The 26,684-nt window shown below is 44.3% G+C and overlaps 2 protein-coding genes and 6 non-coding genes across 9 annotated transcripts; all 8 read left to right on the top strand.

Annotated features, from left to right (window-relative positions):
- Positions 1-502: 502 nt before the first annotated feature.
- On the top strand, positions 503-575 carry trnar-ccu. Its single transcript has one exon. It is a non-coding gene; the product is annotated as a tRNA-Arg (tRNA).
- A 568-nt stretch (positions 576-1,143) lies between these two features.
- On the top strand, positions 1,144-1,216 carry trnar-ccu. Its single transcript has one exon. It is a non-coding gene; the product is annotated as a tRNA-Arg (tRNA).
- A 339-nt stretch (positions 1,217-1,555) lies between these two features.
- Positions 1,556-1,628, top strand: trnar-ccu. The gene has a single exon. It is a non-coding gene; the product is annotated as a tRNA-Arg (tRNA).
- A 561-nt stretch (positions 1,629-2,189) lies between these two features.
- On the top strand, positions 2,190-2,262 carry trnar-ccu. Its single transcript has one exon. It is a non-coding gene; the product is annotated as a tRNA-Arg (tRNA).
- Positions 2,263-2,823: 561 nt separating this feature from the next.
- Positions 2,824-2,896, top strand: trnar-ccu. Its single transcript has one exon. It is a non-coding gene; the product is annotated as a tRNA-Arg (tRNA).
- Positions 2,897-3,717: 821 nt separating this feature from the next.
- On the top strand, positions 3,718-3,790 carry trnar-ccu. Its single transcript has one exon. It is a non-coding gene; the product is annotated as a tRNA-Arg (tRNA).
- A 995-nt stretch (positions 3,791-4,785) lies between these two features.
- elp6 (elongator acetyltransferase complex subunit 6) lies at positions 4,786-6,730 on the top strand. Its single transcript, XM_047035681.1, has 7 exons — positions 4,786-4,933; positions 5,054-5,132; positions 5,222-5,292; positions 5,395-5,516; positions 5,613-5,802; positions 6,049-6,213; positions 6,315-6,730. The coding sequence occupies exons 1-7, from the start codon at positions 4,880-4,882 to the stop codon at positions 6,435-6,437; spliced, it is 804 nt and encodes a 267-aa protein (XP_046891637.1). The 5' UTR covers positions 4,786-4,879; the 3' UTR covers positions 6,438-6,730.
- Positions 6,731-6,847: 117 nt separating this feature from the next.
- On the top strand, positions 6,848-25,794 carry LOC124476869 (SREBF chaperone). Of its 2 annotated transcripts, none has more exons than XM_047034295.1 (23): positions 6,848-7,052; positions 10,941-11,141; positions 12,589-12,709; positions 12,940-13,097; positions 13,271-13,491; positions 13,882-13,987; positions 14,211-14,383; positions 14,841-14,967; positions 15,416-15,528; positions 15,739-15,833; positions 15,978-16,076; positions 16,173-16,385; positions 16,584-16,963; positions 17,078-17,224; positions 19,554-19,755; positions 20,076-20,191; positions 20,613-21,138; positions 21,251-21,336; positions 21,523-21,605; positions 21,777-21,943; positions 22,148-22,228; positions 22,349-22,555; positions 22,741-25,794. In XM_047034295.1, exons 2-23 carry the CDS (start codon positions 11,020-11,022, stop codon positions 22,984-22,986), a joined length of 3,789 nt encoding a protein of 1,262 aa, XP_046890251.1. In that variant the 5' UTR covers positions 6,848-7,052; positions 10,941-11,019; the 3' UTR covers positions 22,987-25,794. The 2 variants fall into 2 exon arrangements, with proteins under 2 accessions (XP_046890251.1, XP_046890243.1); XM_047034287.1 differs by lacking the exon at positions 6,848-7,052 and adding an exon at positions 8,416-9,317.
- The last annotated feature ends 890 nt before the right edge of the window (positions 25,795-26,684 follow it).

The following is a 26,684-nucleotide window of genomic DNA, read 5'->3' as shown; positions in this document are numbered from 1 at the left end:
CTGCTACGAGACTTTTAAACCCTTGTGGATGCTATCTGGGCCTGAACCATGTCTTCTGGGACCAAAACCTTTCTGTTACCTGTGGGGAAAGGGAACCCGAGTAAATGGCCTCCTCCGTCGAGTATTGTGGCTTTGACTCCCAATTCCAATTCCAATGCCAATGGCAAGTAGCAGAGTGGCGCAGCGGAAGCGTGCTGGGCCCATAACCCAGAGGTCGATGGATCGAAACCATCCTCTGCTATGAGCCTTTTGAACTTGAGTAAATGGCCTCCTCTGTCAGGTATTGTGGGTTTGACTCCCAATTCAAATGCCATGTAGCAGAGTGGCGCAGCGGAAGCGTGCTGGGCCCATAACCCAGAGGTCGATGGATCGAAACCATCCTCTGCTATGAGACTTTTAGACAATGGTGAAATCCGAACCTCTATGGGCCTGAGCCATGTCTACTGTGACCAAAACCTTCCCGACCAGCTGCTATGTGCGGGTGAAAAAAGCAGAGTCTCAAGCCCCAGTGGCCTAATGGATAAGGCACTGGCCTCCTAAGCCAGGGATTGTGGGTTCGAGTCCCGTCTCGGGTGATGTGTAGCAGAGTGGCGCAGCGGAAGCGTGCTGGGCCCATAACCCAGAGGTCGATGGATCGAAACCATCCTCTGCTACGAGACTTTTAAACCCTTGTGGATGCTATCTGGGCCTGAACCACGTCTTCTGGGACCAAAACCTTTCTGTTACCTGTGGGGAAAGAGAACCCGAGTACATGGCCTCCTCCGTCGAGTATTGTGGCTTTGACTCCCAATTCCAATGCTAATGCCAAGTAGCAGAGTGGCGCAGCGGAAGCGTGCTGGGCCCATAACCCAGAGGTCGATGGATCGAAACCATCCTCTGCTATGAGCCTTTTGAACTTGAGTAAATGGCCTCCTCTGTCAGGTATTGTGGGTTTGACTCCCAATTCAAATGCCATGTAGCAGAGTGGCGCAGCGGAAGCGTGCTGGGCCCATAACCCAGGGATCGATGGATCGAAACCATCCTCTGCTATGAGACTTTTAGACAATGGTGAAATCCGAACCTCTATGGGCCTGAGCCATGTCTTCTGTGACCAAAACCTTCCCGACTAGCTGCTATGTGCGGGTGAAAAAAGCAGACTCTAAAGCCCCAGTGGCCTAATGGATAAGGCACTGGCCTCCTAAGCCAGGGATTGTGGGTTCGAGTCCCGTCTGGGGTGATGTGTAGCAGAGTGGCGCAGCGGAAGCGTGCTGGGCCCATAACCCAGAGGTCGATGGATCGAAACCATCCTCTGCTATGAGCCTTTTGAACTTGAGTAAATGGCCTCCTCTGTCAGTTATTGTGGGTTTGACTCCCAATTGAAATGCCATGTAGCAGAGTGGCGCAGCGGAAGCGTGCTGGGCCCATAACCCAGAGATCGATGGATCGAAACCATCCTCTGCTATGAGACTTTTAGACAATGGTGAAATCCGAACCTCTATGGGCCTGAGCCATGTCTTCTGTGACCAAAACCTTCCCGACCAGCTGCTATGTGCTTGTGAAAAAAGCAGACTCTCAAGCCCCAGTGGCCTAATGGATAAGGCACTGGCCTCCTAAGCCAGGGATTGTGGGTTCGAGTCCCGTCTGGGGTGATGTGTAGCAGAGTGGCGCAGCGGAAGCGTGCTGGGCCCATAACCCAGAGGTCGATGGATCGAAACCATCCTCTGCTACGAGACTTTTAAACCCTTGTGGATGCTATCTGGGCCTGAACCATGTCTTCTGGGACCAAAACCTTTCTGTTACCTGTGGGGAAAGAGAACCCGAGTAAATGGCCTCCTCCGTCGAGTATTGTGGCTTTGACTCCCAATTCCAATGCCAATGGCACGTAGCAGAGTGGCGCAGCGGAAGCGTGCTGGGCCCATAACCCAGAGGTCGATGGATCGAAACCATCCTCTGCTATGAGCCTTTTGAACTTGAGTAAATGGCCTCCTCTGTCAGGTATTGTGGGTTTGACTCCCAATTCAAATGCCATGTAGCAGAGTGGCGCAGAGGAAGCGTGCTGGGCCCAGAGGTCGATGGATCGAAACCATCCTCTGCTATGAGACTTTTAGACAATGGTGAAATCCGAACCTCTATGGGCCTGAGCCATGTCATCTGTGACCAAAACCTTCCCGACCAGCTGCTATGTGCGGGTGAAAAAAGCAGACTCTCAAGCCCCAGTGGCCTAATGGATAAGGCACTGGCCTCCTAAGCCAGGGATTGTGGGTTCGAGTCCCATCTGGGGTGATGTGTAGCAGAGTGGCGCAGCGGAAGCGTGCTGGGCCCATAACCCAGAGGTCGATGGATCCAAACCATCCTCTGCTACGAGACTTTTAAACCCTTGTGGATGCTATCTGGGCCTGAACCATGTCTTCTGGGACCAAAACCTTTCTGTTACCTGTGGGGAAAGAGAACCCGAGTAAATGGCCTCCTCCGTCGAGTATTGTGGCTTTGACTCCCAATTCCAATGCTAATGCCAAGTAGCAGAGTGGCGCAGCGGAAGCGTGCTGGGCCCATAACCCAGAGGTCGATGGATCGAAACCATCCTCTGCTGCGAGACTTTTAAACTTGAGTAAATGGCCTCCTCTGTCAGGTATTGTGGGTTTGACTCCCAATTCAAATGCCATGTAGCAGAGTGGCGCAGAGGAAGCGTGCTGGGCCCAGAGGTCGATGGATCGAAACCATCCTCTGCTATGAGACTTTTAGACAATGGTGAAATCCGAACCTCTATGGGCCTGAGCCATGTCATCTGTGACCAAAACCTTCCCGACCAGCTGCTATGTGCGGGTGAAAAAAGCAGACTCTCAAGCCCCAGTGGCCTAATGGATAAGGCACTGGCCTCCTAAGCCAGGGATTGTGGGTTCGAGTCCCATCTGGGGTGATGTGTAGCAGAGTGGCGCAGCGGAAGCGTGCTGGGCCCATAACCCAGAGGTCGATGGATCCAAACCATCCTCTGCTACGAGACTTTTAAACCCTTGTGGATGCTATCTGGGCCTGAACCATGTCTTCTGGGACCAAAACCTTTCTGTTACCTGTGGGGAAAGAGAACCCGAGTAAATGGCCTCCTCCGTCGAGTATTGTGGCTTTGACTCCCAATTCCAATGCCAATGCCAAGTAGCAGAGTGGCGCAGCGGAAGCGTGCTGGGCCCATAACCCAGAGGTCGATGGATCGAAACCATCCTCTGCTGCGAGACTTTTAAACCCTTGTGGATGCTATCTGGGCCTGAACCATGTCTTCTGGGACCAAAACCTTTCTGTTACCTGTGGGGAAAGAGAACCCGAGTAAATGGCCTCCTCCGTCGAGTATTGTGGCTTTGACTCCCAATGCCAATGCCAATGCCAATGCCAATGCCAATGCCAATGCCAAATAGCAGAGTGGCGCAGCGGAAGCGTGCTGGGCCCATAACCCAGAGGTCGATGGATCAAAACCATCCTCTGCTATGAGCCTTTTGAACTTGAGTAAATGGCCTCCTCTGTCAGGTATTGTGGGTTTGACTCCCAGTTCAAATGCCATGTAGTAGAGTAGCGCAGCGGAAGCGTGCTGGGCCCATAACCCAGAGATCGATGGATCGAAACCATCCTCTGCTATGAGACTTTTAGAAAATGGTGAAATCCGAACATCTATGGGCCTGAGCCATGTCTTCTGTGACCAAAACCTTCCCGACCAGCTGCTATGTGCGGGTGAAAAAAGCAGACTCTCAAGCCCCAGTGCCCTAATGGATAAGGCACTGGCCTCCTAAGCCAGGGATTGTGGGTTCGAGTCCCGTCTGGGGTGATGTGTAGCAGAGTGGCGCAGCGGAAGCGTGCTGGGCACATAACCCAGAGGTCGATGGATCGAAACCATCCTCTCCTACCAGACTTTTAAACCCTTGTGGATGCTATCTGGGCCTGAACCATGTCTTCTGGGACCAAAACCTTTCTGTTACCTGTGGGGAAAGAGAACCCGAGTAAATGGCCTCCTCCGTCGAGTATTGTGGCTTTGACTCCCAATTCCAATGCCAATGCAAATGCCAAATAGCAGAGTGGCGCAGCGGAAGCGTGCTGGGCCCATAACCCAGAGGTCGATGGATCGAAACCATCCTCTGCTATGAGCCTTTTGAACTTGAGTAAATGGCCTCCTCTGTCAGGTATTGTGGGTTTGACTCCCAATTCAAATGCCATGTAGCAGAGTGGCGCAGCGGAAGCGTGCTGGGCCCAAAACCCAGAGATCGATGGATCGAAACCATCCTCTGCTATGAGACTTTTAGACAATGGTGAAATCAGAACCTCTATGGGCCTGAGCCATGTCTACTGTGACCAAAACCTTCCCGACCAGCTATCCGTGGGTGAAAAATATGACAATGGTAAATTGTACTGTTTTCATTCTTTCAAACAGAATCATAGACAAAGCAACAACAAAAAATGCTGTTGCATGCTTTTTAATCTTTCCACCTTAATAAATAAGTGTATATACTTTTTTTTTAAATACTTCAATATTTGTTGTAAAATGGAATTACAGCCATGAAAACTGATATTAGTTAAAACAATATGTGTGATGTGTATGTATTACAAACTGCCCTATCTACATCAGCTGCAAGTACAATACCATTTTCTATTTAAATAAGTTCCCTTTCCAGTTTTAATATTGGATCCATGGGTTCGTCAACCAACCGGGAAAATGTCTGGTTTGCCAGATTAACAATCAAACTGAGTCTGCTTGTCGTGGGATTTTTGGTGGCGATCGAGATTTTTCACTCCCGTGCAGTAGGTGGCGAAAGTGCACCTCTGAATGATTGTTGCAATCTGTCATTGAAGAAGAAGTGGCCCATATTTAGCAATCAGGATGCCTCAGTTTTAACAAGACTTAATCAATTCTGAGTCAAATATGTTTGGAGAGCTCAACAGTATTCTTAACACCAGTCCCGACGACTTCACAAGGGTAAAGTAGCTAGCTAGCTAGCTGGCAAGCAAGAAAGCATATTTACCCGACAAATATGGGCAGTTAGTGAACGAAGTCAGAACGTCAAGCTAATGAGTATTTCTGCTTTTCTGTCTGCAGGGAGAGTTTACTTTGGTGTCTGATAGACAAACAGATGCCTCTTTCTTAATTCACCATTTTCTTTCATTTTATTTACGAGGTGAGTGTTTCGAATCACATCAAAGTGCAGCCGGTAATTTGAAATCAAGTTAACTAGCTCCATATCATGATGTTTTGTCTGTGTTTCAGCGGGTTGCAGAGTGTGTTTTCTTGGTCTTGTCCAGTCTTTCAGTCATTACAGTTCCGTCAGTCAGAGAATTGTGAGTTTTATTGATATATTGACTTACAGGTTCAAAACACCCCATGGGTCCATAGGAGTTCCTTGTTTATTTGCTAACTTCAGTGTATTTCTGTTTTTCCAGGGTGTGAATCTAGCCCAGGCAAGGGAAAAGGGGCAACTGATTTTTCTCGAGGGACTGAAGGAATCCCTTAAGTTCTTGCTTCATAAAGAAACCGAATCAGCGTCAGTATATCATTTTCTAAGGTAATTTAACTTCTTAATAACTGATGCTTCCTGACTCACAGACACACACGCACGCAAACACACACACAGTAAGAAACTATTTTTCTTCATCCTTAGAGACTCTGATGCGGGCCTGAGAGAGCTGTATAAGTTTGTGTGTGGTAGTGTTGTGGCAGAAAGTGAGGACTGGGGTCCCCCTGTGCTCCTGGTGGATGACTTCAGTGTTCTTCTAAGTCTTGGAGTTAGTGTTGAATCAGCACTGGATTTCAGTCACTACTGCAAGGCCACCATCTGCTCTGCGCTCCAGGTAAGATGTAGCCCTCTGCAAAACAACATGCATACGCATACTAATATAAACAGTTGCTGGAGACATTTTAACATATCACACACATTAACTTTAAGGATCGCTGTGTTAAATTGAATCACACAAATGTATCTTCTGAGTTTTTGATTATGGACAGACTAAATATATTTTTCTCATCTTTTGTCATGCTCTGAAATACATTCAAAGTTGTAACTTGACATGCATGCCCTTTTCTACTCTAAACTGTAGGGTAGCATGGTGATGTTAGTACGATGTGAGGGGGAGGATGAGGAAGAAGTGGATAATGATGAAGAAAGCTCAGAGAGACTCATGAGAGGTCTGACCCACCAATGCAGTCTTACCCTCAATGTACAAGGACTCTCTACAGGCTACTGCAAGGACATCCACGGACAGGTAAGATGGCTTATTTGTTTGGTATTGTATAGAGAAAAACAAGTGAAAGCTAGTTATGAAAAGGAAAACTCCAAACTAAAGTGTGTGTGTGTTGCCCTCAGGTGGAAGTGTGTTGGCGGGGACAAGGCTACAGGCAGCAGAACCAGAGAAAACTATTTCAGTACAAGGTCCATGACAAGGGGGCTTCTTTCTTTGCCCGTGGGACATCCAATGCCGTCCTCTAAGTCCAGCCACAAATCAACCTTAAGCCATCCTTTTATCATTATTAGACCCTTCTGTTTAAGGAGAAGAACTTTGTTAACTTCATCAGATAATAAAGAACCAAGAATGGAATATAATGTAAATAGAGAAATGCCCTGTGTCTAGTTTCTGTTTTTGCTTAGATTTGAGTTGGAGGGGTGCCATCTTTTTGAAATACTTGTTGGCACTGGACTGAACATACAGGCCTGAATGACAACTAAGATCAGAGGTTTGGACAAAGATGATTAAATAAACAAAAACATGAAATGCATCTATATAAAGGTTTTGGGAAATTATTGCCAAGTAAAGATAATATTTTTGAAAGTATGCAATATCCTTTGATCTAATTAACCACGAGATGGCGCAATGTGAACACATTTTATGAAGGGTGAAGGGTCGGAGTGGAAAGGTCCTACTTTGACAGACCGATGATTTGAAATGGTTACAGAGGTGCAATACCTGCCTCGCCGTATATTTCAAAGTTGCCGACTTCGTAACTTTAGAACATAGTTGGCAATAACCTAATAAAAGTAAACCACGACTAGACTTCGGGAACTGCACTAAGCGAAAAGGTCCAAGCAGGAGATAAAGTTAACCAGGCAAGTAGTAGCTAGCGTTAGCTCGTTGGTTTGCCACTTTAAACTGACTTTCTGAGTGTCTATGTATTGCTGTATTGGATTTTAATGGTCGTAGTTTGTCCGCCCAGTGATGCAAGCTTGCTAAAGCGATTACGCTAGTCTAGAATTATTTAAGATAAACATAAACACCGCACGCCTGCACGCGGACACTGGTCTCGGGGGCTCACGAGGTGTATTGTCTTCAAGGCAAACAGCTAGTTTAACTGGTTATGAGTATGGAATTTTATAAACAATAGCTAACCATAGTAACTAGTTTAAAAGGTACGTCACTATGTTATCAGTTACAGTATGAATGACATCAAATTGGATATCAGTTTGCTAATAACGCATGCTTCCTCCTAACATGCTAGCTAGCATGTTTGTCCAAATTCGTCAATCCATACAGGACAAGGGACCTAGCTACTCACTTTGAATGTGGTTTGAGCGCTGTCTGAAGTACCAACATTAAATACAATGAGGCTACTGATCATTTTATCTGGAATTAAGACGTCTAATGGATTTATTCTATGCTGAGATTCCAAGAGTGACGATATTGCGACAGTCTTGCATCACTAGTTTGTGAGCATTCCTTGGAGAGATGATCTGCTACAATTTAGCAGAAGCAAGCACAGTCATGATTCTATGTAAAAATGAAGAATAAACAGTTCGTCAATTGAGATCTGTGAAAAAAGGTTTTTCCCTGCTATTTTTTATAAACAGTTATCACCACACGCGCTATCACCTAACCAAAGATGGGAAGTGAAGTCTACTCTCAATTGAGCTCATGTCAAATGAAATCTTACACCGGTTTTGTAAAGGTCTTCGGTCTTATTATGCGTTTATTATTGGTTAATTATTGACTGGAAATGTTGTTGCGTTGAAGTACAGCTATAAAAGAGTTAATGCAATAACACCCACAAATATTTGCCCACATTGTGGTACTCTCAAACTATTACTCTGTCATTGCTCACGATTTACGCGTAAACTGTTGTCTGGAGATTAAGTGAACTCATTTCTGAATTTCATTTAACTTCGGATCGATATTGCTATAATTGCTGTGAAGTAAATCAACGTACACTATACTTTTCTGACCTTTTGTCTGAATGTTAAGCTTAGCACTTTAAGCAGCAACAGTTTAGGGTGTATATAGACTCCGTAGGCCCTAGAGATGCCTGTAGATTGGGGACATTCAAGAGGAGGTAAGACAATATTACATCATGATCAGTAAGCATTATTACAACTGTATGTACATTCTTGAATGAATTGACTAGATACATAATTAATAGGCTATATTTCTGAAAGCAACAAATATTTCAGATGAATTGCTTTGCTGCTGCCCTGCAATATTGGAGTTTATTTTGTCTGTTTAGTGGTAATGTTTTATGTCATTGGTTCTCCGAACCTGCATTGTTGTCTGGTTGAAGCAAGTATAGTATGTTGCGCAGAGTCCACAGTTCTAAGATGAAGGAATGCATGCACAGGGGTCTGGAACTCCCAACAGTTTTGTGCCAGAACTCATGAAGGCCTTGATCTGTAGTTTAATAATCTTAATGCCAACCCGAAAATTTTATGACAGTCCCAAAGTAGCAAGGCCTATATATTCTGTTATGTGCAAACGGTCTCTCTAATCTCCATACACACAGGTTGTTCCCTCTTAACCTGTACTCATAGCTGTACAGTACAGTGGAGTGAGTGAATAAGGGAGGGGGTAGTGGCAGGGATGGCCCTGAGCCTCATTGCACTGCAGCTCAATCCCAGATTAACTCACTGACGGAGAGACGTTGTCCTGTACTCAACCGAACATAACCCTACTATGCTAAAGTGAAAAATTGAGAAAGTGATGGAGGTATTTCTTATTTTGGAGTGTATTGTAGAATGAAGTGGAGGACAGAAGTTATGGTGTAAAACCTACTAACAGGAGAAGGCTTCATCCAAGTCTAGTCTGTTCACCCTGGCTAGCCATGCATATTGTATTAGTGTGAACCTGTACAGTTGATTTGTGTTTACTGCTTGGTGTATTTATAGTCCAAGATCAAGCGACTCCGAAGGTGAATTCCTTCGGGGAATGTTTCCGGAGCTCTCTTGCGGTAGAACGCCAGAGCAATCACGGACTTTAGCAGAGGTGTCTGAAAAGAGAGCTCTGTTTAGGTCAAGGATTTCCAATAGACCTAAACAACCAAGACACTGTGCTTTTGGAGAAGGCAAATGGTCAGGAGCGAGGGGGGGAGCCAGGACTTCCTACAACAGGTAGGCTATGGCAACAGAACAAAGCAGTACTGAGTCTCTGCTGAAGTTACGACACTTATTCTTGGGATGGCAAACATGATCTATAGGCTGGCCAATGCCATGTGACTGAGTTAGTGTGGTAGGGTGACAAAGCAAGCAGTGTAATTCTAGTGTAAAACATAAATTGTGTATGATTTTGGTGTTAAAATGTGCATTGTCAGGCTGTGTTTACATTTAGTCAATTTTTTTTGTAACAATTTTCCTGTCATACACCGTGACATGGTGTACTACCACAGAAAATTGGAAAACAACTAAGAAAAAACCTTAAAGAACAGCACATTGATGCTTAATTATTCCCGTCCATATAAATCACCGTGTGGCGTCCAGAGGGTTTCGGTCTGGACATTCAAAAACCCTAATCCTCCACCTTGATAGTCTTACCTTCATTAATGGGATTCTAAATGAACTGTAATGTATATAATGCTTAGCGCATGACACTCCAGTGCCCTCCCGAGTAGTGGAAGGACAACATTTTTGTGGCTTAGCCAGTTAATTGTCAACCGCAGAGTCGCACAAACGATGATTGGTTGGATGGCGGTGGGAGAGGTCACCAAATACCGCACAAAAGAAGTAACTGTGTAGTTGGTAAGGATATAATAGCTACCTACTAGCTATTTCACAGAAGACGCAAAAACGCGTCTGAGAACTACTGAAATTACAGCCCTGCTTTTAAAATTACAGTTACTTCTTCTGTGTGGTATTTGGTGATTAACCCCCAATATTCCTTTGGTGTTTTTGTTAGTATATGTTTTTATCTCTGTTAATTATCTTTGTTTATTGATTTTTTTGTTGCTATTTAGTTTTGACGAATGGTATTATGTTTAATGTTTACTGAGTCTTCTTTGTATTTTCACTCAATCATTAATCATAGTTAAAAAACTTCTCTGAGGTTTTCCCACAATACAAGCGATCAAACCACCATTTTGCTTGACCGCGCCGCCTACTGGAAAAAAACCCAAGGGCGCACAACTGTAAATGCTGAGCACATCTTCGCACACCCGCACATGAAATTATGAACGCAGACCTGCAGAAGGGGAGCTATTGTTTTCCAAGCTGTTTTCATCCATACTACTCATTCACCCTTTTGTTTCCAGCCTACCTGATTCAGATGAATGGAATGTTAGTTCTGTGGAAGCCTGATGGCAACCATTCATTTGAATCAGGTGTGCTGAAGCTTGGGCTGGGCGATATATCGAATATTAGCAATAATATCACAATAATTCTGACGACAATGTAAAATTTTGAAATATCGTATATTATTATATAAAAAAAAAAAATTACATATAGAAATATATATCATATTTTTTTTTGACAATATCGAGATATAAATATTTTTTTTATATATCGCCCAGCTCTAGCTGGAAGGAGTCAGGTGGCTGAGCGATTAGGGGTAATCGGGCTAGTAATCAGAAGATTGCCGGTTCGATTCCCGGCTGTGCAAATTTACGTTGTTTCCTTGGGCAATGCACTTCACCCTACTTGCCTCGGGGGAATGTCCCTATACTTACTGTAAGTCGCTCTGGATAAGAGCGTCTGCTAAATGACTAAACGTCAACCTAAAATCACTCCTCTGTGGTCCCTTAGGTCCCTGGATGCCCCGCGGCGCAACCTCCTTGGCCACCTGGCTCCCCCTGATGGCAGGCAGCTGACCCCGCCCCCCAGGATGACTGTGCGAGAGCGTCTGCGGGACAAGATCTCAGCAGCATTCTACCGCCACGGGCTGCTCTGTGCCTCTTACCCGGTGCCCATCATCCTCTTCACCTCTGCCAGTATCCTGACCTGCTGGTGCGTAATAAACCGGAAAGGGAAATGTGTGCGTGTTGGGTCTGCTTTATGTGGCCAAGTTTAATAAGTTACCGTTCTTAGGAATTCACTTAAGATATGAGATGAAGGCATGGGGGATATTATGTACGAAAAACATTTAGAAAATCACAGATCAACAAATCAATAACTGAGACATGATTGATATGGAACTTGGCTAATAAAGTCAATGCAAGCTCCCTCTGTAAATAATTGTTAAAGAGTGCTTTAAGCATATGCGCCTGTGCTGTAGTGCAGATTCTGAAAAGTAGTTTGACTGGTTGAAGGTGGATATGAGTGCATTGTGTGTAGTAGAGCCGGAAGGGGAGGTTAAAGCGAGACACAGGAGAGGGCTGTGAGAAAGTGGCCTCTGGAGAGTAAGACTGGGGTTTTTTGGGCCTGGCTCTGTCTGCCTGAAAGGAGTGTACTCTCGCGGGGACAAAAGGGTCCTTTGTGGAGGTACAGTGACCTTAGAGAAAGAGAACGACAGAGGGAGGGAAATCAAATGGAAATAGACAGAGAAGGCAAGGCCTTGTGTCCCATGGATCTGGGCAGAACTTTATTGACTGTGTGGAAATTCAGCACAGAACAAAAATGTAGGACCACCCTTGTGTGTTAAGCGCTTACCTGGAAATCAATTTTCCAGTGACCTTGTAAGGATTTGTGAACAGCCTAATCATACTCCAGGTCAGTCGGCATTCTTCAACAAGGAGTTTCCAAGATCACACAGACATTTTACATAAATTAATGGGTCTTGTTTTGTAAATGGATTTTCATGTTCCCAATAAATCTTCAATGCTAGAAAGGAATCATTGTCTGACGTGTCATGTTTCATGAAGTACAGTCACAAATGTTTTAGACGTCTTTATAGATGAACACTGAGAAGTGGTGAGATGCTTTCATTAACCCCTTCTACTTCGGAGAACAGAACATCTGTCCTGTGATTTAGCTGTTCCTGGGGTACTACGTCTCACAGAATAACATTTTAAACTCTATTCAGGGAAAGAATGTAGTAATTCGGTTATCAACTATGACTGGGAACAGACTTAATACCCCAGAGAGAAAGATTTATAGTGGCTCGCCCAATTCGAAGGGAGAGCTTGTCTCAAGTTATATTTCTAGTACATGCTGTATATCCATAAGAATAGACACAAAAGCATTTGTTTGTCAACTCACAAAATTTCCCCTGAATCAAGCACCGCCTCTCATGACTGACTAAGTAGATTAGATTGTTGTCTGCATATGGGGCTCCTTCTTTACGTTTTGATTTTTTTTATGCTAAATTAATCAATGCAAATGTTGGCATGCATCCGAGTGACTTGTGGGAAGGCAAAAGTGGAAAAAATAGTAAACATCTAAACATCTAAGCTAATGGGTTTAAAAAAATAATATTCTTAATGTCCATCTTTTCCCTTGTCTTTTTGTTTACCAGTTACCCTCTGTTGAGGCTGCCTCTGCCAGGTACGGGCCCAGTAGAGTTCACTACTGGGGTCAGAGATTACAATGTCCCTTCCCATGAGCCCCAGGGGGACCTTGGTGAACGACCTGACTGGGTAAGATGCACAGCCAACGGCAGTAGGATCCTCTTAGATTGCAGTACTCCTAATGATTATTCTGTACAGATGGCAAATCTGAGCAAAGACTCTTGTCTTGAGAAAAGCAATTTCTCTGTCAAAAAAAGCTGCATGGTAATATTCTTTGTCATTCTGTCCCTGTCTTTCTATTTTTCATTCAACTGTCATCCCTTATCCTTCCGACCATCCTGTGCGGTGTATGGTTGCAGTACCAGGGTCCTCCTGTGGCGTACATCCAGCAGGTGTTGGTGAAGGCGGCAGTGTCTCCCTGGGACAGCAGCTTGGTACCGGTGGACGTGTTTCGCTCACCGCTCGGCAGGGTCTTCAGCCTGCTGGAGGAGATCCGCAACCATGTATACTCTGACAGGTACAGTCAGTCTTAATTGGGCGTCACCGTTTAACCATGTCTATAATGTATACATTTTGGAGAGATGGCGAATTAGTAAAAAAATAAGCGGTGTTAGTAAAAAAAAAATATATATATATATAATAAGCTGTGTAAGTTCCTATGTATTTAGGAATTTCTCTCTCTCGCTGCAGTTCTGGGATCCGAAGCTTAGAGGCATTCTGCCTGCAAGTTACAGACCTGTTGCCAGGGCTTCGGCGCATGCAGGCCCTTCTGCCGGAGCATGCCTGTCTGCTGATCTCCCCTGGAAACTACTGGCAAAACCAGCGGGATCTTTTCGACTCGGACCCTGACCTCCTGAAAACCGTCCACCAGCATGAGCCCAAAGGCCTGCATACCTCTGCTACACTGAGAGGTAGAAAGGGAGGGAGGGAATGATAGGGTATTGTCCAGAGTGTGACCCAAATTTCTCCAACAGGATCTAAACAAATTATGACTTTGTGGTCAGAGGTAAAGGTTTAGTGGTCAGAGACAAGTTCTCCCTTGCTCCTAAAGACCTGTTAAAAAGGTCAAATACGATGATGCCTTTCACTGGTTTTTATCCAATTTACCTTCATTCCCTTCTGCCTTTTCAAAATGCAAAATCTAAATATTTTTTGTGTGTGTTGTCCTCCCTTCATAGTCACCTAACTGTTTAGGTGCAATTGATTAATCTTTATTTCCTGACTTTGCTGTAACTGCATGCACAGACTAGTGCAGATATCTTGTGATGCTGATTATGTATGTGTGTTTGTGTGTGTTTCAGACCTTCTCTTTGGCGTCCCAGGGAAACACACAGGCGTCACCCTATACAGCAGGAAGAGGGTGGTCACCTACACCATCACGATAGCGCTAGGCAACTATGACGCCAGGTTTGTTAACACATCTGTTTGAACGTTGCGCGGCCCTGAAATATATCAACCCTAGTCCCTTGCCTCCCCATAAACATTTTTCTGTACATTTGGTCAAACCAAAGTAGCTTTGAATGTAGACTTTTTCTAAACAGTATCTATCAGAATAAAACTTTTCTTCTTTTATACTGCTGCACTAAATGCTGGTTATATATATCCTCAAGTAATGTGTCTGTATGTGCAGGTTCCTGGGGAGCCTGCGGGCACGTCTGAAACAGCTGCACCCCTCTGTGAACTGCAGCCTAAGGGAGGACCACATGGTGCATGTCCACTTCAAAGAAGAGATCGGCATCGCTGAGCTCATCCCTTTGGTCACCACTTACATCATTCTGTTTGCCTATATCTACTTCTCTACACGTAAGTGTGCTTGGGTCAGCGGGTCCTTTTCCATTTATTACCATCCTCCTTTTTATTCAGTCTCCGTCTGTGTCCCTGTCCTTGATACACCAGGTACCTTCCGCTAAACTAGTCCTGTTTGTGTGTGTGTGTGTGTGTGCACGTTCACACACATTTGTATATTCAGGGTCTGTCTGAGCCCCAGCCAAGGCTGTTCCAGTCTGGGATAATCCTTGCAAACAGGAACACTAAACTCCATCACAAGAATGCCCTTCGATAAGACTGACCAACGTGTGCCAGGAAAAAAAATATTTTTAGCTCAGAACTATTGATTGACACTTGGAGTTTTGGAAACTGTGCCAAACAACTATTGTATTGTGTAGCCATTTATTTGACTCCAATATAGACCAATACATGGAGAAGTAAAATAAACAAAAGTGTGGTACATAATATTAAAAAACAAAACATTTCTCCACAGGTAAAATTGACATGGTGAAGTCCAAATGGGGCTTAGCGCTGGCTGCTGTGGTAACGGTCCTGAGCTCTCTGCTCATGTCTGTGGGGCTCTGCACTTTGTTCGGCCTAACACCAACTCTTAACGGAGGGTGAGAAAACACTTGCATATCAAAAACACATCCATTCAACCTGTTTAAAAAAAAAGTAAAAGTGGAGCACTGAAAATAAGGGAATCTCCTTGAGTGGAATTAACCTCACTATCTAACCACCACTGAGCAAGACCCACCCACAAACATTCCCCAGTGTTCCATAAATACAGAGATTCATTCAAGTGCCACAGTTTTGATTTGGTGCCATGTTGACGTATTGTGCTTTATGAAATATTGAAGGCATAAGACCCACCAACCTTGTGTTCCCTAATGCTCCTTAATCAGAGAACTGTCATCACTTCTGACATTTTGGTTTGAATACGGTCTTCACTTTATTGTACGCCCCGTTATATCCATACAATGTCATCAATTTCGATTCATAAACTGTGGTTATGGTCCTAGTACGGTTGATTTTTATGATGTTTATCTTGATGCTGCCCTATGTCAGAGAGATATTTCCCTACCTGGTGGTGGTGATTGGTCTTGAGAATGTTCTCGTCCTTACCAAGTCGGTGGTGTCCACCCCGGTTGACCTTGAGGTGAAACTGCGCATTGCCCAGGGTAAGCTACTGTGTGCGTGTGCTTGTTTCAGTAATCAACATGCGGAGAAAACATATCTGAGGCAATGACAGTGCACAAAACACGTTCGTATGAAATTATTTTGCATGTTCCAATCACATTTTAAGTCTTTGAGGTAGCGTTTAAGATAAGTGTGTAGTCTTGTCCAATGTCTGCTGTGGGTTAGTTTTAACAACACTCTCTCCTCCTCAGGCCTTAGTAATGAGAGCTGGTCTATCATGAAGAACATGGCCACCGAGCTTTGCATCATTCTCATCGGGTATTTCACGTTGGTGCCGGCCATTCAGGTAACCAACACATACAAAAAGTTTGGACACACCTACTCATTCAAGTTTGTTCTATGTTTTACTTCTGTAGGCTACATTGTAGAATATAGTGACAACATCAAAACAACCGGTTGACTGGTACACTGATGTGTTTTGTCTTTGTAGGAGTTCTGTCTCTTTGCTGTGGTGGGACTCGTCTCCGACTTCTTCCTTCAGATGTTCTTCTTTACAACAGTGCTGTCCATAGACATCCGCCGCATGGAGGTAAGACACAACACTTGTTCCCTATCACACTAATAAACCCCCTCACACAAATACACTTTTTCTCATGCACACTTTTCCTCTCATGCGCACCCACAGCTTGCCGACCTGAACCGCCGGCTGCCGGCCGAGGCGGGGATGCCGGCTCCAAAGCCAGGCCCCCTGCGTCCCCGCGAGGTACCGCCACCCCCACGCCCCTCCCCCCACACCATCACTTTGCAGGCTCCCACCTTCAGGAACCTAAGGCTCCCCAAGAGGCTCCGTGTGGTCTACTTTCTGGCCCGCACTCGGCTGGCACAACGCATCATTATGGTAAGAGGGATTGGTGTCTGACCAGTGCCTAGTTGACTTCTCAGTCAATCTTGCTGTAACAACATTTGTAAAACTAAAAAAAAAAATTGTAGGAAAGGGTTACTTAAGGGGGCATCAGAACTCAAACCGCGTTACATATCAAATTCAAAGTCTCATTTTGCACTTGTACGAATACTGAAATGTTTGTGTCGTCCTTAGGCTGGCACAGTGATCTGGATTGGTATCCTGGTTTACACAGACCCTGCGGGCCTCCGCACCTACCTGACTGCCCAAGTGTCAGAACAAAGTCCCCTGGGGGAAGCTGGAGGGGGGCTGCCCTCTCACCTGGGTGTCGCTCCAGTCTTCCCAGGGGCAGACCCCACCAGCACCCTCAGCGTCCTCCCCGCCCCTGAGCCCACCCCCCTTCCCGAGAACCAATCGCAGGGACACCATGGGTCGGCCAGGGAAGACGCCCACCCACATGCACCGCTTGTTCCCCAGATCAGCTGGGGGATGGAAGACGAGGAGGGCTGGAGGAGGCTTTCCTTCAGACACTGGCCCTCGCTCTTCAGCTACTACAACATTACACTGGCTAAGAGGTAGGTGTGCATGAATGTTGACTGAGCCTTTTGAGTGAGACATGCACGTTATGGTTGTGCTCCAAATGTGTTATTGTGTAGTCATGATTTATTTGCCTGCCCCTCCTGTCCTAGGTATATTAGCATCCTGCCCGTCATCCCCGTCACCCTGCACCTTAGCCCCCAGGAGGCCATCGAGACACGTCACCCCCAGGACACGCGTCACCCTTCACCCCCCATCCCCAAGGCCTCGGACCTACAGACCGACCTCACGCTCTACAAGTCAGTACTGCAGTGCGTGTGCACACACAATTGTTTCCTTCCACACCAGCCCCAATGAACCACATGTACAGCGTCCTTGACATCTCAATGGCCCTCAAAAATGTACAAACAGGCACCTACCCACTAATGCTAATGCTCTTTAGGTATAATAGAACAGAATAAGCGTCTATCTTATTCTATTTTCCTTGTCATGTCTAAAGGTTAAAGCTACCATAAACAAACTATTTTCCTCCAAGGCCACTTTGATTCTGGTTGTGATTAATTGAAGTGTCAGGTACATACCCAGTCACACATTGTGGAGTACCAAGGAGCATGAAATGTGTCTCACACTAATCCCTCTCATTCCCCTTCTGGACCTCAATGTGTCAATACACCAAGGAAACTCCCTTTGTTCTCGTCAGGGTTGAGCAAGTGCAGCCTGTCACTGGGTTGATTCTTATCTCAGAAAAGAGGGGAGGGTTTTACCTTCTTTTCTCATTACTCATAAAGGGAGGACCTGCTCTCTGAACCTGCTCACAGGTTATGATTGGTTGTCGTAGCGCTCGTAAGATGTCAGTAGCTTGATGATGTCACATAGTGTGAAACTGTTCATCCTGTGTAGTTTGAGCAGTGTGTCTCACCACTGGTGTTTCCCTTCAGAATCAGATGTCAGGCGAGAGCAAAGGTTTAACAGCAGCATGCTAGTTTCTGTTGACATTGCCAACATAAACATTTATCTTGGAACTCTGGTAGTAAAACTTATCTGTAAGGTATAAAGCATAAATTGGGTCACAAAAGTAATGGTTGTTTTTGTAAATAACTGTTCTGAGACAAATTTACATAGAAGACCCAACAATACATTATTTATTTAGCTGAGGCTTTTATCCAAATTGAAGTTCAAATGGTGCATGTAGGAAGTGTAGCACATTATCAAGGACTTGAAGCAGGTCTAACAGTGTTACAATTGTTAAAGCTGAGAAACGGTCTGTATTTTACAAAACGGTGCAACAAATTGAATCTCAACGACATAGTTGTATAATTCCGCTGAAAACAACCATTGTAACAACAACCAAATCATCTCAAATATATTATCGTAAACAATGCTGAATTAAATCTGTATTTAGATTTGCAGAGGTTTTTCAGGTCGCACAGTTCCTCATGCCAATCAGCCAGTAGCCCTACATTTACATTTTGTCATTTAGCAGACTCTCTTATCCAGAGCGACTTACAATAAGTACAGAGACATTCCCCCCGAGGCAAGTAGGGTGAAGTGCCTTGCCCAAGGACACACCGTCATTTGGCACAGCCGGGAATCGAACCAACAACCTTCTGATTAATAGCCCGACTCCGTAACTGCTCAGACATCTGACCCCCTTACTACCAGGTCTCATATTCAGGTCTTAATGGGATCTGTTACAGTACATAGACATAATAAGGAGTTTGTTTCAGACTTTAAAGCTCCAGCTAAGAGAGAATGTGCATATTGGCTCAGCTCCATGTTTTCAATGCTCAGCCATAGGACATAAAGGCAGAGTAGGAGGGAAAAGGTGTGGTAAAAACAATGTTCTGGAGCTCACAGTAACATTGTTTGGCATTTGCACAGACTCATTTGCTGTGTGCTATCAATCATTTTTTAACTAGCGTGTCTACAACAACATGTCTCCTCTGGTGTAATAAAGTCAGTGAATGAACATGCGCTATAGGGAGATGGATGAAAGGCTTCTGAGCCTGGTGGCCATTTAAAGACTGGTATTTCACGTCGGGCTGGTCTCACTAGTGTGTCAGACTTAGTTGTCAATTCAGTGACACATTCTGTGCCACAGGTGTCCTGTAGGAGGCTGTCCGCTGGTCACTGCTACCATAAGAGAGACATATTTAGCTCATAAAACCAAAATAAATCGTATTTCATACTTGGGTGATACTCCTTCACATAACTGCATGATGTCTGTACTTATCGATTGCACCTAGTGCCTGGTATCTTTTTAGTAGTCACTCTTTTAAGCTGATACTACAAACATTTCCATTGAAATGAGTATCATTCAGCTGTGGTCCTGGTTTTAATGACTCAGGGACAATATAGAATACATATTTGGAAAGAGCCTGAGGTAGCAAAACAGAATCTTGACTACTGAGCTTTGCGGTGGGTATAGATCACTCTAGTTGTTGTTTTCCCTTCCAACAGGGAAGGGAATCAATCAGGGCAACAACAAAAAAGTTCTGAAATCAGTCAAGTGAACTTCTGTATCAAGGTCATGAACGTTTGATGCTGGTTTTCAGTCTCAAACCTTTGATGATAAACACCAAACCTGTAATCTAGTCCTTTCCCTTCCATCTCCCGTCTCCTCCTCAGGGTGGCAGCTCTGGGCTTGGCTGCAGGTGTCCTGCTGGTACTGCTGCTCTTCTGTCTGTACCGGGTCCTCTGTCCCCGTAACTACGGGCAGAACGGTGTCCCTCATGGACGCCGTCGCCGTGGAGACCTGCCCTGTGATGACTACGGCTACTCGCCACCTGTCAGCGAGATCTCTCCTCTTCTACTGCGTGGACATAGCATGGTGAGGCATGGCAGATGCATCAGGGACCGTTAGGGACCGTTCTTCAGAATTTTCCTCTCACATACACACATAAAACCGAACTCATTCACATACTATTCTGAAAATAGTAAACTCACTCAAAACATACAAGTGGAATGGTTTTACAACTGAAACAGTCACACAAACAACTGAAAAATGATACGCTCTGAAAAGTTCATGAAAACTATTGAAAAGCTTTGTCACATACACATTTAAAATGCATATTGTATTGTGAGAACCTTTTAAAAAAATATATAAATGGTGCCCTTTTACAGCAAGTCTAACATACAAACTCTCTCTAGGATATTGAGTGTCTAGCCAGTGATGGGATGCTGTTGGCCAGTTGTTGCCTGGCCGGACAGATCCGCGTGTGGGATGCCCAGACCGGTGACTGCCTCACTGTTATTCCTAAAATTGGGTGAGAAACACACAGTAACAAATTCACTCACAATCGCATAAGCGTGCTTGCATATAAAGCCAGGTATTCATACGATAGCCGAGGTGGCTTTAATTTTTGAGATTTTTTTTTCATGACATCAACATGAACTTGACTGTGCATTGAACACATAATTCCCATCAGTTGTCTTCCCAGCTACAATTGAGTAAAATTTAACTCTGAAAATGTCTAATTACATTTAAATAATAAAGTTTAAATGATTTACTGAACTGGTGTGGTGTGTCACTCCAGTCAAGTAAACATGTTGCATTGTCTGTCAGGTATTTCAGCACTAAGTTCCAAGTCACTGGTTTAAGTTGTGTATGTCTGATGAAACTACTTATGACTAGTATCTTACTGTTTTATGAGAATCTGGGATTTATGAATACCCTTCCTCTCCTAGGTTACGGCGAAGCAGCAGCAGTGGCTGCTGGGAGCAACGTGATGTTTGGGAAGCTGTGGGTATGGCTGACCACGAGAGCTTGGGGTCAGAGGCCCTGGACGGCCTTTCAGACATTTCAGGAGAGGAGGGCTACCCCCTACGCAGACGAACTGCCCCTTCCCACCCCGTCCTTTTTAATGACCAACCCGACCTCACCCCGCTCATCGACACAAACTTTGCCTTGCAGCCCCCCTCCCACCTTGCCACCCCACCCAGGGAAGGCTTTGATTTCGGGGGTCTAGTCGAGAAGGCCTACCTTGAGCACGAGCCACCCTCAACATCCACCTATCCCCCCATTTCCTCTTCTCCCCCTTCGGGAACTCAGCTCAAGAGGAGACTGAGCCTAGGGGACATCCCGGCTCCTCAGGCCCAGGACAGAAGCCCTTCGGGGGGACAGACCTGGACCCCAGACTGGGACAGTTCTGTCTGGGCCATGGAACTCAGGGGGAACCTTATAGCTGCTGGAAGGAGCAGCGGCAAACTGGAGGTGAGAAAGACGTCACAGGTGTCATTTTCAGTTGGACTATGAGCAGTCTGGACTATTAGCAGCAACTTAATAAACATCTGTGGGTGTGTCAATATGTATGTGTGTTCTTTAGCTGTGGGATGCAGTGGAGGGATCTTTACGCTGCAGCAATGAAGATGGAGTATCGGGAATCACAGCACTTGCCTTTCTCAACAACAGGTAATGCAAACACATACATAGCAGGAATGTAGAATTTTTTCTTCTTCCCAGAAACTCCTTAATGGATTGGCTTTTAATCGGTGAATTCGCTTAAGATTCTCAGCACATCAAATGCATGTCTTATAAAACGTATCATCTATATTTTGTAAAACATTTATCATACAATAAGTTTTTCTTTCATTCTAGGATTGTGGCAGCTCGATTAAACGGTTCCCTAGACTTCTTCACTGTTGACATCAATAAACCTCTGGGCCTGCTGCAGTACAGAGGTGAGAGTGAACAAAAGTCAGAAAGTAACCATGCAATGAAACTTTCATTGTGGGGTGACGTGTAACTGCCAGTTACTAAGTATTCCTTCAGATCCTGAGCATGATATCTGTCATAAATAACTTGTAAGGTAATATGACATGAGGTGAATATGACATCTGACTGTGTCCCAGGGCCGCCCGTTCGTGGCAGCATGCCCTCCTCGCCCTGCTACAGCAGCGAGGACTTGATCAGCTGTCAGCTGACCCGCTCTGTACAGTGTGCCCACCAGAAGCCCATCACCGTGCTTAGAGCATCGGCGGGAAGGGTCGTTACTGGCAGCCAGGACCACACCGTCAGGGTGAGGATGCACTGACTCCCCCCCCCCCCCCCCCCCCCACACACACACACGCACACACACACACACTCTGTTTTGGATGTACAAGGCACACAGAGACAAAGTCACACGAACATTGTAAGCCTAGCTTATTGGAAAACCTGAATTGCACTTGCTTCAAAAATGAAATGCACAAAATAAAGTTTTTGTTCAATGCTTGGGTCTCAGGTGTACCGTCTGGAGGACTCGTGTTGTCTCTTTACCCTCCAAGGTCATTCTGGGGGAATCACAGCCATCTACGTTGACCAGGTCTGTACAACACCATAGCCCCTCCACCATGCTATAACCCTAATATGTCAGTAATATGTATTTTTTGCAAAGTCTTTCTCCTGTTAGACAATTTTAGTTTTTTTTGTTTTTGTCCTGCAGACCATGGTTCTGGCCAGTGGAGGGCAAGATGGGGCCATCTGTCTATGGGACGTCCTAACAGGCAGCCGAGTGAGTCACGTGTATGGACACCGCGGTGACGTGACATCGCTGGTGTGCACCACATTATGCGTGATTAGCAGTGGTCTGGACGATCTGATATGTATCTGGGACCGCAGCACCGGGATCAAACTCTACTCCATACAGCAGGTGCCTGACCCCTCCTTAATAAGAGAAATTGGGCCTTCCTACTTCTCTAAAGCAGTCAATTTCTCTCTCACCCTTGTTACATATTCTCAAATCCATCATATTATTGTTATTTCGATAATTCTCGCCCTTGCGGTATATTCTCTGAATAAACCTGCATCTCATCTATCTGTTTCTCTCTATCCCAGGAGGTGGGCTGTGGATCCAGCCTGGGGGTGATCTCAGAGTCTCTTCTGGTGACAGGGGGCCAGGGCTGCGTCTCCTTCTGGGACCTCAACTTCGGGGACCTGCTTCAGACCGTCTACTTGGGCCAGAGCAGCGATGGTCAGGGCGTCCGTCAGCTCCTGGTGCTGAACAATGCTGCGATCGTCTGCGACTTTGGCAGCGAGCTCAGCCTGGTCTACGTTCCCTCTGTGCTGGAGAAGTTGGACTGAGGAGGGGGCAAAGAGGTAGACGTTGTAGGTGGTGGCCACCTTGTGGCCTGGAGGAACAACAAACATTCTGAGCTATGAGTGTACGAGATGACACTTACTGTTTTCATCGTTGCCCTTTCAGTAAGCTCTGAGATGCATTTTTTTTTTATGAATAAAAGCAGACCCATCTGGCTTGTTCCACTTGCATGCAGGGCAGTTGCTGTAGCCATGGTATACTTTTTCACTAAAGCTCGATCCTGAATGTGGATGAACCTATGGACAGAATAGGAGTCCTGGAACAAGAGTGAATCAGCTATGAAGTTGGAGGTCTGTTTGACCCTGAACTTTAGCATAATTTTGGGTGGTTGTACTTGAGCTTTAAAATGTCTGGGGTTTACTAATCTCAAGAGCTCCTCACCCAATGCTCTGACAGTTAGTGCTTTTTTGTACACAATATTCAGGCACTGCCCTCTATGCTGCTTGTGGATGTGTCTTCTTTAAAACCCACCCACCTGGAAAGGAATATTTACAAACGTTTTTATATTCCTCCTTGCTGCCTAGCTAGAAAATCAGTGTAGTGACCACGGAAACTTTAAGAGCTATCTTGGGCCAATGGCCTGGGCTCAGCAGTTACTTGTGTGTGTGTGTGTGTGTGTTCAAGTGAATGTGTTTGAGTGGGAGAGACTGAGTTGAAGGAACTGTGTTGATTATTTTAAGGCTAAACACTGCTGAAACGGAACAAAAATCAGAAATGGTGTGAAAGGGTCTGTGCGGTCATTTGTTTATAATAGAGGGAAAATTGGATATGATTACTGTAACTAAATGAACCTACAAGGGGGTTGTTTGTATGTTTAAATCTATTATTTATTAGTGATGCATTTTGAAATTAACAAAGTGTTTGATAATTGTTTAACTTGACTTTTACAAGATATTATAATGTGGAAAAGATGTCATAAATGTGAGATGGTAATGGTGATTAATATAATTGGTTTTGCTAGAAATATTATTGAAAACCATGATTTATTTTTGACTTGAGCAGGGTAGAGGCTCTAAACCTTAATACCAGTTTTTGAGCTGTTATTATGCCATTACTGAAGCTATGATAGTCCATCTGATCCGATAGAGCGGAGGCCTAAATACATCAGGCCTCTTTAAGACCATGTTCATACATTTCTTCCAAACTTTTGAATAGCATTTTGTATCCGTTGGCGCGCATTAAGTTTACCAATCCTCCTATCAAATGTACCCAAAATAGATTTTATATCTGCAAACACATTTTGCACATTGATAGAGGAGTATTTGTTATTTAATGGTTTACATTCATCCCAAAAATATACTACTTTCTTCAACTTAGTGTGTACCCTGATACACATATCGAATGACAATCCAACATCAAGTCCATTTCAACTGCAATCATTTCTTTCTTTGCCTTTTCTTGATCAGTCCTTCAAGTTTTTATTGTTTTTAATCCTAACTTTTTTCTAAGTGTTGTTTATAAGGATGTGGTCAGGTACTTGAAGGAAGAAGGCACCTAATAGGCAACCCTCATAGGTCTGTTTGAGATCCTCCCATGTCCCTTGAATCTCTCACTTCTGCACAAAAGCTCTGAGAATGTAGTGTGCATCGCAGGGGACAGCCTGCAACATGTATTAGGCTTGACATGAACAACATGGTCCTGGTCGCTCAACCTTCACACACCCACACAAACCTACTGCACTAGCTGGTTGAATGTTGACCCATGACGCTTGATGAGCAGATCCTTTCGGAACACTAACTTGTGCACTAACTGTTAACCCTCTCGAATGCACATGATCAAACATGCACTTTCAAAACATCGACACATGCACACAGACATTCAGACACGTAGATACTGACCTTTTAACGGCTTCAAACGCACACATCAGACGTGATTTCAGGGATGCACTGTTCTTCAAGGTCAGCTGTGTCTGTTGGTTTTCATTCATCATTTAAATCAAGTCATGCATTTACTGTTACTGTAGAATAAATCATGTATAGGTATTATGAGAATTCTAATATGTGGGCATTTAAACCCTCTTTGTTAACACTGGTTTAACAATGGCATGAATTGAAATCTGAATGAAGGATAAAGGGAAATCAAGTGACACCTCTTGTGAGTTGTGCATCCCTGAACCTGAGTATAACCATTCTAATTTATTAGCTTTGCTTTATGGATGTAAATAAATACTAGGGGATATGGCTTTAGAGGAGATGTGTACGTTAACTTTTTATTAGTTTTTTTGTTATCAAATTTTGGATAATGTACATTTCATTTATATTGAGGGGCGGGGGAATTGCTTGAATAACGGTTTGGGGAGACGCTATATAACGTTTTGTAGATTAACTGTTCAAACAAAACTTTTTTGTCATTAGATGCTGCCTTTCCTTATCTCTTTGGGTTCACAAAAATATGAATGTTCCCACCATCTAGAATTTGTAGTTTCTTTCAGTTCACAGATCCAGCCTCGAATATCATTTCAAGCCTCAAACTGTGGCGTGACGGTTATTGTGAGGTATATGTGGGGTTTACAGATAATTGTGACAGAGCCCATGTCAGCACTCCTGTCACTTGTTCTACCAAATACAGGATGGGAAGTAGGACTGGAACAAATAGAAGTTTGGATTCCCTGTGAAACCATGGGCCTGCTCTTCTCCTCTTCCCATAAAACTCTTCCCTTACTCAGTTGGCTACTTAATGTATACATACAGGCTGTAGTGGAGATGGAACTAATGTTCTGTTCTATTTTACTATTTTTAACAAGAATACAACTTTGTACTAATTTCCAAATAAAGAGGTTTTGATACCTTTAAGTCTGGTCTCCTGGTCGTGTTACTTTTGACTAGAGCACACATACCAGGGTTCCTGCGGGTTTCAGTTAGTCAAATTTAAGACATTTTAAGACCATAAAGATTGAAATTTAAGACCTACACGACGCATTACAAAAAAATATTCAAATCAAAGGAATTCTGAAAAAATATATTTATTTCAATGAGTTCATTCATTGAAAAAGCATTTACAGATAAAGCAATCACATTAGTAACCTAATTTCATTTAATTCAGTACTAAGTACTAGGGGTGGGGGAAAAATATAAATTGCGAATCAGTCTTCAAGCGATCACATCGATTCACAATTTGATAAAAAATTGATTTTTGTGAATTGATTTTTTATCGAATCGTGACCCCAAGAATCTAATCGAATCTTGAGGTACCAAAAGACTCCCACCCCTAATAGACGGTAAGCTGTACATTTCTGTTTAATATTTAACCGTGTTGCAGAAATAAATAAGTCTATTCAAGAAAAGTCTACTTATCGTCACTGTATTTTGTGAACGAGTTCTTAGAAATCCTTCGGACAACTTTCACTTGTTTTGTAAGTATGATTAGAAGGCAGAGTATTCTGTTTTATAACTTGGCATAAGCAGAAACAAAACCTGTTGTCCTTTGGCATGAAGTAGTGTCATAAGGGCAATTACGCCGTCTTGTAGAAAGTAACTTTGCAGGAAACCTCTGTGGGTAAGCATGTGTAGCATCGAGTCTACTGCCAAACATGATACTGATTTAACTGATATCAGTTAAGTTATATATATATATGTTATTTCCAAGTATATAGAAGGGGGGACCCCGTGGTGTAGTGGGTTGAGAACAAGGGTCTCCACCACAATGACCTGGGTTCAAAACCAGCACAGAGTGTAGTGCCAAA

Source organism: Hypomesus transpacificus, chromosome 2 (genome assembly GCF_021917145.1).
Source record: "Hypomesus transpacificus isolate Combined female chromosome 2, fHypTra1, whole genome shotgun sequence".
Taxonomy (NCBI): domain Eukaryota; kingdom Metazoa; phylum Chordata; class Actinopteri; order Osmeriformes; family Osmeridae; genus Hypomesus; species Hypomesus transpacificus.
This window is presented reverse-complemented; position numbering and strand designations above follow the sequence as displayed.